The 18882-nt window shown below is 50.5% G+C and overlaps 1 protein-coding gene across 1 annotated transcript in view; it reads right to left on the reverse strand.

The window, feature by feature from the left end:
• CAPN13 (calpain 13) overlaps positions 1 to 18882 on the reverse strand; it is a 53144-nt gene that overhangs the window by 15387 nt on the left and 18875 nt on the right. The window contains 7 exon segments of the mRNA XM_064573514.1: positions 2931 to 3070; positions 4910 to 5052; positions 6244 to 6275; positions 6278 to 6320; positions 9953 to 10038; positions 14169 to 14243; positions 15061 to 15232. Of these exon segments, the coding sequence (XP_064429584.1) occupies positions 2931 to 3070; positions 4910 to 5052; positions 6244 to 6275; positions 6278 to 6320; positions 9953 to 10038; positions 14169 to 14243; positions 15061 to 15232 (691 nt within the window).

The raw sequence follows: 18882 nt of genomic DNA on the forward strand, positions 1-18882 counted from the left end.
GGCGGGAATTTGTTCTAGGCTTCCCGGTGTTTGTAGGGAATGTATGTGTGCATCCAAATGGGGAAATACCAACATTCTGTCTTCCCACGTGGCAGAAGGAAGCACTGAGGATGCACTTTTTAAGCCACTCTGCCATCTGCAAGCTGCTTCCCTGTAACCCTGAAAGCAGACACTAGGACCTGTTTCATGGATGTGCAAACAGTCCCAGCAGTCTAAGGAGCAGAGGCAGGAATAAAGTAAGCTGCTTTGCTTCCTTGGTGATTAAGACCCACCACCCAACACTGTCTTCCACTGTTGGTGTGGGTTTTGGTTCTTTTCCCCTGCTGATCCCCCTGCCCTCTGCAACTATGTGTACAGACCACTTGATTTGCCCAGACAGATTTTCTGGAGACCAAGAGTGAGCTGGAAGGGAGGTGGAAAGTCCCAGCCTTGGCAGGGGGGAGCTTTGGGGTGAAGATGAAATGGCTTGTCCACCCTTGTCCTTTTCCTCTGCCTATTCGGACACCACCCGTGTTTGTTGTGATGGAAGACAGAGCGGTGCTCCCGTAGGAGTTGGGAGTCACAGGACCACGTCAGGGCCAGAACAAGCACCATGCATAGTGGTCATACAAGCAGCACGTACCCACAAACACCATCAGAGCCCTGCAGACTTCTGAGAACCTGGTGGCTGGCAGTCACATAGCATATTTCTTAGCTGAAGTGTGAAAGGAGCCCAAGTGTCTCTTGAGTTGCCATAGTCTGGACAGTTCTTTGGTGTTTAACTCAATCAGGATCCTGAAAGATCCACTGGGACCTCCAGGGAGCCTGAGGAGACCTCGGGTCTTAGTGCCTTTTTGGCAAAGCGTACAGCTGAGAAATGCATCTCTGGCTAAAAAAAGTAGATAAATGGGCTAGACAGCATTTAAAAATAGGTACGATTACAATTGTGCCAGGCTCCTGAACTATAAAAATTTGAGGCAACTCAGTTAACACAAGGCTGCTGTGATGCCCAGCTCTGGGGCGCCAGACTCATAGATGGCAATGTGAACAGCATCCCCAGTCGTGCCCTGGGGCAGCCCTCTTCCCCTCTCTGGGCTTCTGTCTCTCATCGGAAGAGGGCAGTAGTCTTCATCAGGAGAGAGCAGCAGGACTACCTGTCCTGCTACTCTTTCTTGCTGAGAGAGAACTATTCAAGCCTGGCTAGGTAGACCAGATGCCTCAATTCTTCCTAAGCCCCTTTCCTTTGTTCTTCTCAGAGGTGAGTTAGTAGACTCCGAGGACAAGAGTCCTCTCAGAAGGCATCTGAATCACTTGGGATTCTTGGCTGGAAGCAAGGGAAACAAACCATGGTGGGATGAGCAAAAAGCCATTTATGAAAAGTCTAGAGAATGCAGCTGGGAAAGTGGGTGGGAAGCAGTGGGGACAGCTACACAGCTGGATGCCAGCCCAGGATCTGCCTGCACTGCCGCTGCCAGGCCCCAAGATTTGCTGTGGATAACCCCTTGGCTGGTCCTACCTCAAAAGTCCAAACCCAGAGTGACCGAGATTGTGGGGATGGGGGAGGCAGACATGAGAGAAGCATCTAATTAGACAAGCCTGGCTCACACATCTATCTCTTTGCATCCAGGGGCTGGGGAGAGGAAATATTTGGCCTCTTTGGTTGCTGCAGTGGGAAACTAGGCCCTGCCTTCCACCAAATGGAAGAGTGTTCAGGTGCCTGGTGGTGAGGACAATAACAACTGCCCATTGCTGCATCTTTCAATGTTCTGTGATGGCCTCAGCAGATTTCAGGCCCCTCAGAAGTACTGTGCCAAACCCCAACCATTTCTTTCCATTCATTTCACGCAACTGGGAAGTAGAAATGTGCTCAGCCTGTCACACATGGGCTGACCTATGGTTGTGACTGTTGCTTTAGGCTCAGTGAACAGGAATGAAGATTATTCCTAGAGATGCTAAATTCAGAACCCCAGACACAGAGGTGATGGTTATGTTTGATTGAGGGCTTGGGGGACATCTGGTGCCCAATCCCCAGCTCTGCCATTAACTCTGACCATGTCACTTCACCTCAGTTCCTTCAGTTCCCCCATAAAGACAGGGTCTTTGTTATATCAGTGCAGAGAGGGTGTGGAGTATATGATTTAAGAACCATTCACTTTGTCTTTGGGATGCATTAAATTATTTGGTAAAGGAGGTGGGAGCAGAGGTATCAGATTTTCTTTTCTAACACTTTTAAATAGTATTTTAAAAAATGAACTCCCTGATTACCTCCTCACAGTGGGGTGTGTGCAGACTTGTGGGTGGAAGGATGGTCCCTCAGGAACTGCAAAGCTTGTTGGGAGTGCCATGGTGGGAGGGGAGGCCAGGTGGAGAGGAAAACCTGACCTTGGATGAATGGCCAAGCAGATGCTTGCAAGCCAACCACCAAGCTATGACTGGATTTTGGTTTAAATACAAGAGAAAAACATACTTCCTGGTTTTATACCCAGGATTGGTTTTTTCCTTAAACTCCTTTCAAAGTTTAGCCAATGATTCTCTTTCATGCACATAAGCAGCACCCAGGGAGCTTGTTATAATGTGGATTTTCAGATTCTGAACATGGAGGTTCAGATTCAGAAGGTTTGGGATGGTCCCAGGAATCTGCATTGTTACAACAGCTGGTCTTGGACCAGACTATTTTTTGGCTAACAAGCATTTGAGCCTGCAGCATACCAGGAAATGCTGACAAGTGACACTGGAAGGAGGTGTGTCCCACTGCGAGTCTGGTCAAGACTGATCTCCTGTCAGGCCCAGGTTTTCCTGTAAATTTAGAGTTGAACCAGGTGAACTCTAGAGCCCTTTGGGTTTGATCTCTGAGGTAGTTTAGTGAAATCTCCCAGCCTGGTCAGCTGATCTCTCTGCCCAAGGACTGCACAAATGTCTGAAAGGGTAAGCCCTGATGAAGGCTGCCTTACCTTGAACACCTTGAAGCTTAGTGGAAATTTGTCTTTTGCCTTTAAATTTTGCAGCCTGACATTGACGGATATGACGCCATTGTTGCTTTCCATGCCCTCTGGCACAGAGAAGATGTACTGCGTGTCCCTCGGAAGTCCTTCTGCATGAGAAAGAGTGGTCAGTGGAGCTCAGCTTCACTTCTATGACTCCTAGACCTGGGCCATACTGGTTCAGAAAGCTCCGGTGACTTGTGTTGGAAACCCTGGATTTGGAGACCTAAGGCTCGGTCCCAGTTCCCACAGTGACTAGTTATGGCACAAGCTTCTTCATTTTGTGAGCCTCTATCTCTTCCTCTTAAAAACAAGGAGGGGAAGTATATTCCCCACTTGGTGAAAATGTTTCCTTAACTGTAAAGATGAGGGCTATTTTTATCATAATAAGTGGAATGTCAGAATCCTCGGGTATGTATGAGCTTGCGCATTGGCGATAACCATCAGAGCCTTGAAAGGACATCAATCCCCAAGCACCAAAGGAGACACAGGAAAACAGGCAGAGAGATGGCAACTCATAGTACTCTAATACCCAGGTGTGCTTATCAGAGCCAGAGCAAGAGACAGAAGTAAGGTGATTAAGTAAGGTAGATTCAAATATGTAGACGAATGAAGATAAGTCAAGACAGAGATGAATCAATACACATCAGCAGGGTTGGATCACAGGTTGGGAAGCTCTGAGAGGAGAATGGGGAGACACAGAGGCTCCTCCTTGCGAAGGTTGAACAAGATGATGCATTCAAGTGTACCTAGCTAAGGAATTGCTAAGAATAGACCCAATATATCATTTTGCTTAGTTCATTGATATGTGCTATATCCAGGGAAGGGGACTTTGGCCCCACAGTCAGACAGATGAGGCTCTGGAAGGTGAATCAGTAAATTTACTGCCCAAGTGTGACTTGGCAGTTCCTTAGAGTCCACCCATGGCCTCCTGGTGCCTAGATTCTCTGACCGGCAGAGTGAAGATCCTGGAGGTTGAAAAGAGGGGCACCTGTGGATCATTGCAGCAAGCCATTCTCAACAGGCAGGTGCCAAGGAGAGGGAATGGTCATGTCTAGGTGCAAACACACGCACACTCATACACACACACAAACTTGTTTGCATAGCTTCTCCTCTCGAGGATGTGTAAGCATACTCAGGTTCATGTTCACGGGGAGCTATTTCACTCATCTGTGTGGCAAATGGGGAGCAGGAGGTGCAGTGAGAATATGTGACCCTCCAAAGGTCACACTCAACAAAATCCATCTCAGGGGAACCCAAAGACAGGTTCTGAGGTGCCCACCTCTGGGATCTCTCTGTGCTGCTGCAGGATATACCAACCAACATGGGGCAGGAGTATTCTCTCTTATGTCCGGATGGGGCTTTATGGGGAAAAGTGATGGTTTAATCCAATCCCTGACTTTTGTCCAGAGTTCTTTCCACAGCTCCCCACCGTCCTGGGTAATTACTGAAGAGCAGTGAACCTGTCCTCCTCCTGGGAGACAGGTGGAGGTTAGTAGACAGTGGGAGAGCATGACAGGGCAAGGGAGGCACACTTGAGATTCTCCCACCCAGACCACCAACAACTGTTTCCCTTGGAGAAGAACAGCTGTCCCTTTAGACTGGCTGATTCCTCTCCTTTCAAGTTCAGGCCAATGGTGTAGAATCAAAGGCCGCTGAGACTTGAAGCCAGGACAGGGCTAGGGCTGGCGGCTTCCATCTGGCAGAATTACCAATGTCATAACTACCTGTGGTGTTTCCTGAAGTTGCATGGTTCTTTTTTTTTTTTTTTTAAAGATTTTATTTATTTATTTGAGACAGAGAGAATGAGAGACAGAGAGCATGAGAGGGAGGAGGGTCAGAGGGAGAAGCAGACTCCCCGCCGAGCAGGGAGCCCGATGCGGGACTCGATCCCGGGACTCCAGGATCATGACCTGAGCCAAAGGCAGTCGCTTAACCAACTGAGCCACCCAGGCGCCCTGGAGTTGCATGGTTCTTAAACATCATTTGGGACCATATTTCATGAGGCATGTTTCCTTGGTTTAGGCTGACTCGAAATTGGTTACATATAAACAGGCAGGAGAAGTTGTCTTGGAAATCTTGACATGACATCCTGTTATAGATACGCATCATTTTACTGGTTTTGTTCCTAGGATGGGGGTTCCCATCACTCCACTCTACCTTTGTCTATCAGTTCCAGTATTCATGGACTTACCCCTGTCTTACCCAAAGACCAGAGCCTTGTTCTGGCTCACTCACTGTCAAGTATACTTCTCCCTCCTATGGTCGGGAAGACAGGACTGAATAAAACTCTGGGTTCTGCATGTCCCTCTCATGACCATGAAGGATGGCTGTCATCTCTCTCTGCTCTGGGTCCTACATGGTGCTAGGAAAACTGCTGTTCCCTCGGATGCTTCGCCAAATTCATTGTTGAGATCCTTATCAGAATAAAATGGCTTCAACATCTAAAATCCCACCTTGTATAACACCCAGTGCTCATTACATTATATGCAACTGATAAATTGTTGGGCTCTACATCTGAAACTAATGATGTACTTCATTGGCTAATTGAATTTAAATTTTAAAAAAGGGCAGAAAATAAGAAAAAAATAAAATCCCACCTTGTGCTTTGATTAAAGTGGAGACATTGGAGATACTTTTCCTTTCTACTTTACATTTGTCTCTCTGCTTCTTGATTCCTTAGACCCAGCCTCCTTTTCACACATGCTAAATTCATTTAAATACGTTACTAAGTAAACCATACAACCTCTCAGGAAAATGTCCTTATTATCCTTTAAGAAGTGAGCACATGGCTGAGAATGTGTTTTTAAAACACCTAGTCCTACATAGCTGCCGAGCAAGGACACTGATGTCTCACCCAGAGCTCTAGAGTCAGGGCAGGGAGATTAATACTGAATTGCTCTTTTGGAAGACTGTGGAGCTCCAGGGGGACACTGTGGGTCCTAACAAGATGGTGTGGAAGACACAGATGTGATAATCAGGCATCCTGGCTTTCAGGAAACTATTGATTTCAAAGCTTTGGGGCCAATATTCCCTTTTACCATTAACATTTCCTAGAAGTTCCAATATGTCAGAACTGAAATACCTTTCACACAAAAAGAAAGCACACAAATAATTTCCCATCCAAAGCTTTTGTGTCTTGGTGGGAAAAAAAAATAAGTCTCCTCTACATAGGTCTCTGCAAAGCTAATCTCTAGTCTCACAAAAGTTTAGGGAAAGGGGTAGGGATTGAGGGTGTGGCCAATAGGTAAAATTTTACAATGTAATTTTAAAAGAAAAATACCAAAACTCACCGTCTTCCTTATTCTCATACAGCAGTTTGCCTTTCGTTGGCCGTGGGTTTTCTGCCATTCCAGAGGCCTGAGCATGGAGACACAGACCACAGGGTGAGATCTTCCAAAGCACTGTGTCTCAGCAAAATGTGCCCCAGCAGGAGGCCTGTCCTCCATTAGTTCTGGGGGTACACGTGGAGGGTGTCATTCTACGTAGTGACAGAATTCCTCATTCTCTGTACGCTGGTGGCTTCCGAAATGGTCTCCAGCCAGATCCTCTTCCCTGAAATGGATACATGCTACAGGCCAAGCCATGTCTCCACCAGAGCCCCTGGTGACCTGGAAACCAACCTATCCCACTCTGCACCTCTGCCTTCTCCCAGTGCCTGAGTGGGACTGCGAGAAGCCACTCCCTTATATCCCTTATAGGCAAGCAACCGCCAGATTGTGATGATCTATGAGTCCACCTCTGAAACCCCTCTCAAAGCCATCCACTAACTTCCATCCCTCCTGCTGCTCTCCTGGTTCATGAATCCTCATCCCCTTCTTGGACTTCCCACTAGTCTCCCACCACACAGTCTGGCCCACTTCCCTATCCACTCTCCACACTGCCATCAAAATGATCTTTCTGGAACAGAAGTCAGATTCTGACATCTCCCTGCTGAAAACACATCAGGGTTTCCCTTTTCCTCTCAGGATGAAGTTCAAGCCCCCAAAACAGAACCTTAGCTTCTGCCTACCTCTCCAGCTTTACCTGAGCAGCTCCCTACTTCCCCACACACCCCATCCTTGAATTCTACACTCAGAACATGAATGTCTTCATCTCCTTGGAAATACCTGTCCTGACCCTGCCTTGGCCTTCGCCATGAGGCTCCCTCTGCCTGGGATAGTCTTCTTCATTTCAGTCCTGTAACCTGAGGATGTCACTCATCTTTCCTCCTAAAAGCCACCTCTGTTGGAAACCTTGCTTGTCCCCCTGTGGTATCCCCACTCCACCTCAAGAGTCAGTGCCCCTCCTTGGAACCCCCATGGTGCCCCTTACCACTCCTGTCTCAGCACTTAGTACCCCGTGTTTCTAGTGCTTCTTTATTTCTTGCCGTCCCTCACTGGACTCCTAGCTCCACGAGCTCAGTGAGGCTCTCACCGTTAGATCATCACGGGGTTAACCCACTGCCTTGGCACATGGGCCTATAATAGTTTTCTGCTTGCTTAATTAATAAAGTTGTCCAGTTCCCTGGGATAATGTATTCTAGAAGCTAGTCCTCGGGTCTGTGGTGGAGGAAGAGGCCCTCATAGGCAGAAGGGAGCAGCTGTCCCTTCTTTAGCCCGCTCCTCATAGCAGAGACATGCTCATAAGCAACAGACCCCAGAGGCACAAAAGTGTCATGGATCTCTCTCTAGGAGTGCCTTGCATCTTGCATCGAGGGAGAGCAAGGCAGGGACCACCAGCCAGGCTACGGGCTGCAGGCTGGGCCAGTCAGATGTGTTATTGTAAAATGGCAATTTTATAATTAAGGGATAATTACATTTTCTGCAGTGTGTAAGGGAAGATAAATGTAGTGTAAATCAATATGCTATCGATTCATGCAAGTTTGCCTTTAAGTGTGTGCGTCTGAAATTTCAATTATGGCCAAGATTAGGCCATCCGGCTCTCTCCATCCATCTCCACTCTTTAGAGAGCAGGGAGGGCATCGACCACCTGCATGGAGATGGTGATCATGTGGCCTTGTCACTTTCTTCCAGCCCCGCTTCTGGGGGGACGTGGTGAACCTAAGTACAGCCAGGTGCGTGGCCCTCAGAGTCAGCACTGCTTGGCACGTGTCTCGCCCTGCTGAAGGGCATTCGAAAATCCCTTGCCCGTAGGGTTTAAACCCAGATTCTTAAGCTGGCATTAGTCTCTCTGGCCCCGGCTCCCAGCACTTCTCTCCCGGGTTCCTCTGTTGGCCCTGAACACAGTTAGCATTCCTGGCTCAGCACAGTGGTCTACACGTCCCCGCCTACCTGGTGATCTCTTCCCAGCTGAATCATACTTTTTTTTCCCGCTTGAACTCAAGTTCAACTCTATCCGTGAAGCTTGCCCTAAACATGCCAGCCCATGGGAAGCTTCTCTTTCCTAATGTCTGGTGCCCCGGCTGCCTTCACCAGTCGTGTGATATTTAGCACAGGAGACGAGGTGGAATCTGTTGCCTCTTCTCCTACCCCAGGCAGATGCGTCATTGACATTTGCCCTTCCTGCACTCCAACCCCAGCAGCCAACCCCGAGTCAGGGATTCTGCTAACCACCTCGCCCCCTGGGCCATATTGGCAGCTTGGGGTAATGACTGAGAAAGAGAACTGGAGAAGGCCGGAAGTTGCTAAGATTTACATCAGAAGAGGCAAAGGATACCCCTGGGAAGGAAGAAGGAAGAGAGGCAAGATAAAAGAAGGGGGAAGAGTGAGTGGAAACACAACACTGTCCATGGTTCATGGTCCTGCATTTTCATTCCCCTTGTGTGGAGGGATTCAGCTGCTCTGTGTTCCAGGGGGCATCTGAGGTCCCACCGGGATCATTCTATGAATTCATGCTGCTTGCTACCCCCCCTTCCGCCTGCTCCCCCTTCTCTATCCCCAGCTCCAGTGCACGTTCATCTTCCATTTGCCAAGTGCCCACTTTGAGCAGGCACACGCCAGCTGTAGGGGCTCAAAGGGGATCAGAGTGGGCCCTGCCACAGCCTAGCCTGTGGTATCAGGCCAGGTTCTGGGCAGCCCGGAAGTAGGGCAGGGTCACTGGCCACCTCTGCATTTGCCTTCCAGAACTCACTTCTCACTGTATTGATTTTCACTGCTGTTGGGTGCTGTTCACCTGTTTGTCTGAATGCTTTTGCATTTCAAGTCTTATACTCTTTCCCACCATCGCCTCCACCTGACCTGCTGGCTGCCTGAGGAGCAGGTAAGCTGTCCCCAGTTGGCCCTCTAGGGACAGTCATCTCATTCTTAGTCAGCAAGGGATGGGGACCAGGGATTAGTCTTCTTGGCAGCTGGGAAATGCTGGCCCAGCCCCAGGGAGCCACTGACCACAGAGCTGCGTCCCCACTGACCAGCTGGGGCAGAGAGCAGCTGTGTGGGATATGGCCAAGGGGCCTCCGACACTCACTCAGCTCCATTCACTCCTTCTATAAGCAAGGTGCAAGTACAGACACCAGTTATACATCAGAGTCCAGATCAGTAGGGAGGATGGACAACCCAGGTGGCCAGATCTTTGCCTCAGTTCCCCAACTCCCCCCTAAATGAAATCTTTTCCTGATGGGGTCATTAGGATCAAAATCCCATGGGGTCCCTTATGGGATGAGGCTCCTTCTCTCCATCTCTCTCTGCCAAGTAAAACTTAATATTTGTCCCACTCCTTCCCCAACCCTTTAAAAAACAACAACTAATTCTGGGTATGTGGGTTCACAGTGCTAAACTGTAGCCTTCCGGGGGCTAGACACTGGATCTTGTCATCTGTACACACCCCACAGCACCCCAACACAGTATACTTAGTGGAGAGAGCACACAGTAGGGGTCTAATAGAGGCCTGGTGAATGGCATCATGGGAATGGGAGGCGGACGGACAGCCACACATAGGTGTGAACTGGACAGTAAGATCCACAGCAGGTGAGACAGATGCCGTCCTCCTGTGGCTGGGGCTCTCTGCACACCAGGCCTTCATGAAGGCTGGAGAGAGGTTTTCAGAAGCTATACCCATCACTCCAGCGTCCTCTCCATTCGGTGTTGCCCCAGGGGTTCCACAGGCGGATAAGGTCTTCCCAAGTCCTCCTGTACTGAATCTGCAAAAAAACAGAAAAAGAAACTGTCAGTGCTCTCCTGCAAAAGTCAGCAGAAAGAGGGGATATGAATGCAGCTGCTTTTTACCTCCGAGGACTAATTTAACTTCTGACCTCATTTGGCTGCAGCCAGAAAAAAAAAATGAAAGGAAAAAAATCAATGTGTCTCTGCTGCCTGCATGGAGTTGGAATGAGAGAGGAGAAAACGGCCCCTCTTTCTGCTCAGCACCTCAAAGGGTAGACACAGCTTCATCATGTCGGACGAGCACCTCTTGGAATGTGGGCGAGCTGAGATATAATGGCAGATAAATAGCATGCGACGTTGTTGTGGGCTGCAGAGGGGAGATCTTGATGGGTCCCCAACCTCCCGCAAGCTCTGTCCCCACCTGTATTCCTATTCCACAGATGTAGCTGCTTTCCTGCCCACGGCCCACTGGGACCTGTGCCGGGGTCTCCACAGCGTGGCCCTGAGCGAGGATGTGGAGGAGGCTGATTTGAGCAAGAGTGGGACAGCCTGGGGGGCAAGACAGCCCAGGTTAGCCCTCCTCTACCCACACCTCTGTTGGCAAAGCAGGTACCTTGATGGCCGGAACTTTTCTTCCTTCCCTAGTTCCCAGATATGGAGGCTGGCTCCTTCAGACCACGGAAGCCAGAGGCCAGGACCATTGATAAGTTATAACAAAACAAACTCAACCCTTTGAACCCACGTTCCCAGATCCAGGAGCCCTCAGCCTGGTGAGAGGAATTAAAGCGTGGTTGCATTTAGCTGGACACTGATGAGTGCTGAGGTCGTCTGTGGAGGCTGCGGCCTTGCAGGGGTGAGGGAAGGGGCCCACTTGCTGTGGTTCCAGACCAGAGGCAACGGAGACAGCCTCGAGTGCAGTATCATCACATGGAAAAGAACCCCGCGTGTGGAGGTGGGGCTCGGAGACTGGTGCCAGGGGAGTGCATTCCGTCCTTCAAACTGCCCATGGATGTTTATACAGCCCTTGTCTTACACAGGAGGAAAGTGAACACCAGAGAGGTGAAGCAACTTTCCCAAGGCCACAGCGTAAGTGGCAGAAGAAGAATTCTCATCCTAGCTACTGCCAGTCTCTGAAAGCCAGGCTCTTAATTTGGAGATGAGAGCAGATAAAGGATACAGCTGCTCCAGGGTCCAGACCACTCTCGGGTATGGCCATAATCCTGACCTTGCATCTCACCCCTGGGCCACCTGGCCAAGGCAACTTCATGCAGGAGCAACGCAGTCAGACAAGAGCCAAAGAACGCGGCTTGGATAGGGTTCTTTTGGCTTGGATAAGATTCTTGTCCATCCACTTCTATCTGGCTGGTACTGTAGGGGAAGGTGCTTTGGCTTTTAATGCTACATGGGATGGGGGGGCTCCTGACACAGACCCAGGTTCCCCACCCCTCCCTGCCCCACCCCTGGGCACTCCAGGTCTTGCACACAGTGTATTTATTAACCGTCAGTGCCTGATGGAGCCCATGGAGGAGGGATGTGAGAAATGGTTGCCCGGTGGCCCAAAAAGCTTAATGAGCCACCCTCAGTGCCTACCATAGTTGGGGCTCAGATGGGCACAAGGGAGAAGAACAGCCAGCGAGTGAAGGAGCTGAAAGCAGGGCTAAATGAGGCATGCAGATAAACACTCACCCCCTTGCCCAAGGGAGTCTCCAACCGAGCCAGGTGCATCATAAAAAATGCCAATTTCATTTATCTTCCTGTCTGTGTCCCGCCCAGAGGAGGATGAGCAGATTAAGAAACACACTGCATTTACGGGCTGGTTTAATCTTAGCACTTGTGGTCAGTTGTGACCTCCTCTTTTTGGAGGAGAAATCTTTAGCCAAGTCAAGTTCCTGGGCCGTGGCAGAGAGGCTCAGGGGTCACACTCAAGGCCAAGGTCACAACTACCTCTATGAACGCGCACTTGCTTGCTTCACCCTCCTGGCTACTCATTGTACCCTTGGTCCTGGTCAGCTGAGAAAGGGTACCCCTGGGCAAGAGGTGATCCAGGTTATCTAGTCTAGGATAATATTTCCTCAAATGCATCTCTTAAATGCTAGTCCCGCAGGCTGTTAATAATTAGTCCTAGGAGAAGCGGTTTCATGGCTCACAGCAGATTAAAACCAAAGAACTGTGCAAGACTGTTGAATCACAGATCTGTACCTCTGAAACAAATAATACAATATATGTTAAAAAAAAAAAAAAGATAGCAGGAGGGGAAGAATGAAGGGGGGGGAATCGGAGGGGGAGACGAACCATGATGATGAACTCTGAGAAACAAACTGAGGGTTCTAGGTGGGGGGGGATGGGTTAGCCTGGTGATGGGTATTAAAGAGGGCACGTTCTGCATGGAGCACTGGGTGCTATACGCAAACAATGAATCGTGGAACACTACATCAAAAACTAATGATGTACTGTATGGTGATTAACATAACAATAAAAATTAAAAAAAAAAAAAAAACCCAAAGGCTGTCTCAATGTATAAAGGGCCTTTCCCAGGGATGGCGGAGACGTCATGCAGGTGCCCTGGCTCCTTCCACGTCCAGCACAGATCACTCATCGATCACGGCTCTTTCCCCAAATCTGGAAGTAGTGCCAGTCTTGTCAACACAGTCGTCCAAGCAGCATTGCCAATGGATCAAGGTTGGCGCCCAAGGAAACCAACTTGTTATCCCTAGCCTAGACTTTCCACGTCTGGGACGGGGAGTAGTGGGAAGCAGCGTGTCCCTACGTGGCCTGGTAGGACAATGGCACTGGCTGCCCCCACTGAGAATTCGGAGATGGGCTTGGGAGAATTCAGAGAAGAGAGTCTGGGGCCACTGTGACCACGATCTCTCCTGGCCAGGGTTAATCAGGGTGATTCCTTCCTTGCTTGTGGGAAAGGTATTTTGAGCTCCTCACATCCGTTCTGTGATGGAGGCGGGGGTTCAGTGATGTCATCTTCACAGGCCAACGATGGATGCGTTTATTCACTCACGCGAGCGCACTCATCCGTTAATCCCACGAGCATTTATTAGGTGCCTACTGTCTCCCAGGTACTGTGCAGAGGAAGCATTTTGTTACGCCTTTCCTTAAGGAGAAAAGCAGAAGGCAGAAGATATTGTCTCTATTTTGTGGAAAAGTCTCCAGAACACAAAACAACAGAGCACATGGCCTGAGGTCACCGGACAGGAGACAGACTGACTCAGAGAGAAGGAAGGCAAAGATGAGAGCCCATGCCAGAAACTGCACCCGACGTTCTGCATTCTAGCTCATAAACACCTGTGGGAAGTGTACCCTGGGGCTTGGGACATTGTCTCTCAGGGCCTGGAGGACATGACCTCAAGAGCTGTGGGAAATATAGAGATGGGGGGGTGTGTGTGGGGAATGTGGGAAATCGTCACGAGGCCAGGGGGCATGGTTACCACACAGCTGGTGTCAAGTAGCTGTGTTAACCCCGACCTCCCCCTCTCAGGCCTCAGCTTCTCACTTGGGAATGGAGGGGGCTGGACTTCAGTCGTGTGTTCCAGACCAAATGATAATGCACACAATTTTGTCCACCCCAAGTCCGTTCCTGCATCAAGGGAAACACTGTCCTCCAATAACTGCCCTCCTCTCCTCCATGGGAATAAAGTCGAGCTGGGCACAGGGAGGCCCAGCTACACAGGATGTTTCCCAGACGCCCTTGGGCCTTGGTGTGCCACATGATTAAGTTCGGACTAATGAGAGGAAATGCTGTGTGTTTTCTGATGGGTGCCTTCCATATGAACGTATAAGTGTCCCTTGGTTTACCTGCTTACCTGAGAGAGAGATGAACTTGGTCTTACTTGAGCCGCTGTCTTTCGGAGTGCATCTGTGGTGGTAGTTTAGTTGGTACCTAACCAACAAAACCCTTCAGGGCTTGCCCCAGTGGATTCGGTGGTTCTTTCTTCTTTCTTTTTGGGCTCATCCCACAATCTAGCTGGACACTCAGCCTGAGATCAGCGCAAGCAGAGCAAGAGCTCTGGTGGGTCCCTGGGGGATGAAGCTGCTGGGCACCAGAATTTCTGGATGAATAGAAGGAATGAGGCTGGGTGGGGCTTGCCGAAGGCACGTGATGCTGACTCCCGTTTCAAGGAGCAAGAAAGCCCGGCACAACCCACGGGAGCCTTACCCGCTCGGCCCCAGTCACGGTGTAGGCATGCTGACTGACCAGGCCGTTCTCCATTCTCCTGGCCTCACCTGTCGGCTTCAGAGGAGGAAAGCAGACCAAGCATTACACATTCACAGGTTCCTCAGAGAAGCAGAAAAGCACAGTTCACTCAGCAGCTAAGCTGTGGCAGGATGAGAGGCGTCCCACGGACTCACACTGTTCTTGGAACTCTTTTCTAGAGGGACAGAGTTTGAAGACTGCCAGGTGGTTGAGGCCCCAGAGACTACCCCATTACTGACAGAACCCCACTAAGTCCTGAGGCCAACCTGGACTGTTTCCTCCTGCAACCGGCTGGGTGTCTTGTAGGAGTCGGGAATACCCCACCACCCCCGTGCTGTGAGCAACTGGGGTTTAAAGTGCATATTAGTTTTTGGGTGGCATTTCAGATTAGGGGTATGTGACTCAAAGCCCAACATGTTTACAGGGTGCAGGAAATACCCTCATGGATAGGGAGCTGGCTGTCTCAGACTCCAAAATAATTTAGAGGGTCTTCTCAAAATGGGACACATTGACCTTGGGATGCTGCCTTTGGAGCCAGGGAGAATCAAAGGGCTGCCCAGTCCCTCTGGACCCCACTGCGCCTGGTCCCATGGGAGTGCTAGGCAAAGGCTTCAGAGTCAGGCAGCAGGCATTTGAACCCGACTCAGCCACTTACTGCTGGTGTGATGCTGAGCATTTTCCTTAGCCTCTCTGAGCCCATTTCCTCTTCTGCAAGTGAATTCTGCAGCCCCTATCTCAGAGGGAGGACTGCTGTGAGGATGACATGAGGCACGGCGCCAGCTTGGCCATGCCCCTTACTAGCTGAACGGGCTGGTCGCTAGATACTCCTGGGCGAGGAGTAGAGTCTATTCACCTCAGCCAGGGTGGCACAGGCCATCAGGGAGCCTGCCTTGGCTGCTGTCTTCACCATCATCACCAGGTCAGAAGGAAAGTGCAGGTCGATGCTGGTGACCGCCCCTCCCGTGAGGTCCACCAGGGCAGCAGGAAGGAAGCCGTAGTGCAGGTTGGCATAGGATCCATGAAACCTGGAACGGGGGAAAGTCACATCAACCCCTGTGGGGACTTCGGTGAGACGCTCTGGGAAGGGAGGTTGCACACCTGACCTCGGCATGTTGCGCAGTGAAGGACTGCCCAATCTGGCCCTGGGCTATGTCTACCTGCCTCCTATTCACCTGGACGAAGGTTCCGGTGAAGTGCCACCATCCTTACCCTGGTCTCCCGGGGCTGGGCAGCCCCACAAGCAGCAATACTGTGCAGGGGTTAGAGTGCACGTGCTGGAGCCTCAGGCCAGGGATCGAATCCCAACCTCTCCACATATTTAGCTGCTTGACCTGAACAAGTTGCTTAACCTGGCACATGGCAAGGCCTTAATAGACATTGGACATAATGATGATGAATATCCACTGTTTCCTATTCAGTTTAACAATAGTGGTCAGTCCTTGTTGTGTGAGGGGTACTGTGCTAGGCACGGAGTGCTCAAAGATGGGCAAGACCTGCCCTCCAGGAGCTCAGCCAACAACCCCAGTGACTACTTCGGCCAAAAGCAGCCTCTCTTCTCTTGCAGTGCTAAGTGTGGTCCAGAATCCCCGCTCTCAGAACTAACCCCCTCATCCCAGGATCATCAGGGAGGCCAATCGACTGTACCGAAGGTAACAGGTGAGGACGATTACATAACACATCCTCCAAGCAAGCCACGTGGAACCCTCATACGTGTCCTCTAAAGCACCTCTTTGCACTCTTGCGTGGGGTTTCTGCCCCATTTCCCCTCCTCCCTGTTCTCCTCCAAACCTGAGCAGCCCCAGGCACTCACTAGGGAGGCCGAAAGATTCCAGATTCAAGAGCCAAACCACTCTGGTTCGACGCCCCGTTTCCCCTCTCGTGAGCTCTCAATTGTGGGCAGGAGGCTGAGATTTCCTACGGCCCCCTTTGTCGGCTGGGGAAGTGGCATGGGACAGTCCCCGCCTCCACGGGCTGCTGTGACGTGTGGCTAGCCATGGCCATGCTCGCGGCTGTCACTGCTGCGCACGGCAAAACCACACTCGCCCTGCTTCAACCTCCGCAGTTGTCACTCCTTCCCAACCGCACTCTGCCACCGGGACACTCTCCTTAGAATGACTCGTCTAGTTTCTTTGCAGCCCTTGGGGGTCTATTTGCTAGGAGGGCCCAGGGGGGCCTGAGGGAGGGGCACCTCTGAGCTGAGTTTATCCAGGTAAGGCCAGTGGGACAGGCATTCCAGGGAGGAAGGATCCCCAGAGGGGAAGCGCATGGTGGGACCGGGGCCTAGGACAGTGCTCCTGGGAGACAGGCTACGTTGACCACTGAAGCAGGGCCAGACAGGGGCAGATTTGTTTTGAGAACTTGATTTCCTGTCAGTGGGGTGAACTGGAAAGCCTCCCAGGGAACCCTAAAATGCAGACAGGGCAAACCAACAAAGGACATGAAGCTGAGGCCCGGCGGAGAGAAAACCCTGCCTCCTGGTGTCAAAGCTCCTCAGTGGGAGTCTTCCTCACCACTGTCCCAGTCACTCAGGCTTCTCGCCGGGGGACACTCTCATCTGTCCCACTGTCACAGGCCAGTGGCAGTAGGGAAGCTCTGACCAAGGCTTGCTTTCTGGTAATGCAGATCCGGCAGTTCCTCCCTGCTGCTCCTCTAGGGGACCTGCAACCCTCCCTTCTGGGTCTTTTGCCCCCGGAAACAGCGAGGTTGACTGGGTAAGCTCGTGGGGCCCCTCAGTCCTTTCTCCCGTATTCCCACCCCTGCCACTCTTTCTGCCCGGGCACCACCCCGAATTCACATAAATTCACTTGAGCAAATACAGGTCAAACAGCCACTCAGAGCAGGACAACGTCCCAGGCACAAATGCCATGGATGGCTTAAATGTCCCTTATAACAGAAAGCTAAGGATACACAGAAGGCCATTCTACAGAAACTGCCACGTGACAGATTGATCTCAACTTGTTATAAAACTGGTTCTAAATCTTATCTTCCTGTCTCTCCCTCTCCCTGACCCGGGGTTATGCCTGGTACTAGACTCTTATCTCTGGGGTATTTACTTAGTCAAAGGCAAAGCCTGCCTTTGATAATGGTCATGCCCAGTTGGGTCTGAACGCCTGACTCTTGATTTCCCACAGGTATTCTGGCTCTGGTCTGAGATTAGGAGGGGCTTTGTTGAGAGTCCTGGAATTTCACAAAGACTGTGGTTCTGGAACCCATTCTAGAGCCCACCGGCATGACCTCCCACACTGCAACAGCCCCTTCTTGGTGAGGCACTCAGGGGCCCTCCCTGGCTTTAAATGGGGCTGCACCAGGGCCATTCCAGAAAAGCAGCCAGGCCCTGTCCCGGCACTTCAGGCCCACTGCCTCAGTGTCTAGGGGCCCTGTCTGAGGTCTTGCACTCACACCACTCCGCAGTTGCCACAGAGAGACCCAATGCATGGGGAAGGCCAGCAGCCCCTCTCTCACTGTCTCTCCACAATGCCCACAAAGCCTGTCTCAGCAGCAGCTGGCTATTTTGACAAGGAGCTATCTCTCTGCTTCACAAACATGAGCTCACAAATCCTGCTGATGCTTCAGGAACATGGCAACTATTCTTAGCCCCCTTTGCTGACAGGAAACAGAAAGGGAAGGAAAGATAGAGAGAACTGTGTTCACCACACCTGTGACTTCACCTTGTCACCTGAGCCCAGGAATTCGGAGAGTGCCTTGTTCTCATCTCTGTGCTTCAGCCTCATTTGGGGGAAATGTCTACCTGCCCAGCAATGCTAGGAAAGAGGGAAGAATTCAGACATCTAAATCAGAATCAGAAAGGATGCTAAAATGCTGGGATTCTTAACTGCCCAGATTCTGTACAGGATGATATGCAACCTAACGGATTTTGTCCTACGATCTCCTATTTTACGACCTCTGGGGGGGGGGGAACACCTGCCAGTGTAGATCTGACCGACTCAACCAATTCATTTCCAGACTTCTCAGTTGCAAGGATATTTGAAAGTTTGGGATGCATGTGTTCACTGGTCTACATTCTTGGGGGTGAAGTTGGGTCATCTCCATGGGGAGGGATGGGTTCTCCATATTCGTGCTGTGGTTGTTGTGTGCCCGACACTGAGTTCCAAAGAAGCAAAAAGACAAATCTCTTTCCTATAAAACTGGCAGCATCAAGGGATGATGGAAAAGCCCACAACAAGGGGAATGGTCCTCATCCCCGCTTGGCCTCGAACACCACGTGACCTAGGGCAACTCATTTCAGTGCTCTTCGTATCAGTTTCTTCATCTTTCAAAGGAGGAGGTAGGACTCGAGGCTGACAGAGGTCCCCTCCAGCCCTGATAACTAATTCCATTACACTCACTCCTGTATTCTATGATCCCCTTCTTTGGATAGAGGGGAAAGCTTTAACAGCTTACTAGTTTGAAACATTTTATCCTCCACTAGATTTCTTTAGGCGGTAGAATGTAGATTCTGGGTCCAGTTTCCCATTTTCTTTTTAAGCTGAATGACTGCTTTAGGTCGACTGTTAACAAAATGGGGTCAAAGTCATCATTTCATTCCACAAGGTTTCTAATTCTCCAAGTGAACTGGCACGCTCCCCCTTTCACAGAAGGAAAAAACGAAGCCCTGAAACAGTGAGAGCTGAAGCCATACTGGAAGGAAATGGCAGTGTTTGGGTAAGTAGCTTAG

This window comes from Mirounga angustirostris, unplaced genomic scaffold (genome assembly GCF_029215605.1).
Source record: "Mirounga angustirostris isolate CCGP_5_RB_7025 unplaced genomic scaffold, mMirAng1.0.hap1 SCAF_10, whole genome shotgun sequence".
Classification (NCBI taxonomy): domain Eukaryota; kingdom Metazoa; phylum Chordata; class Mammalia; order Carnivora; family Phocidae; genus Mirounga; species Mirounga angustirostris.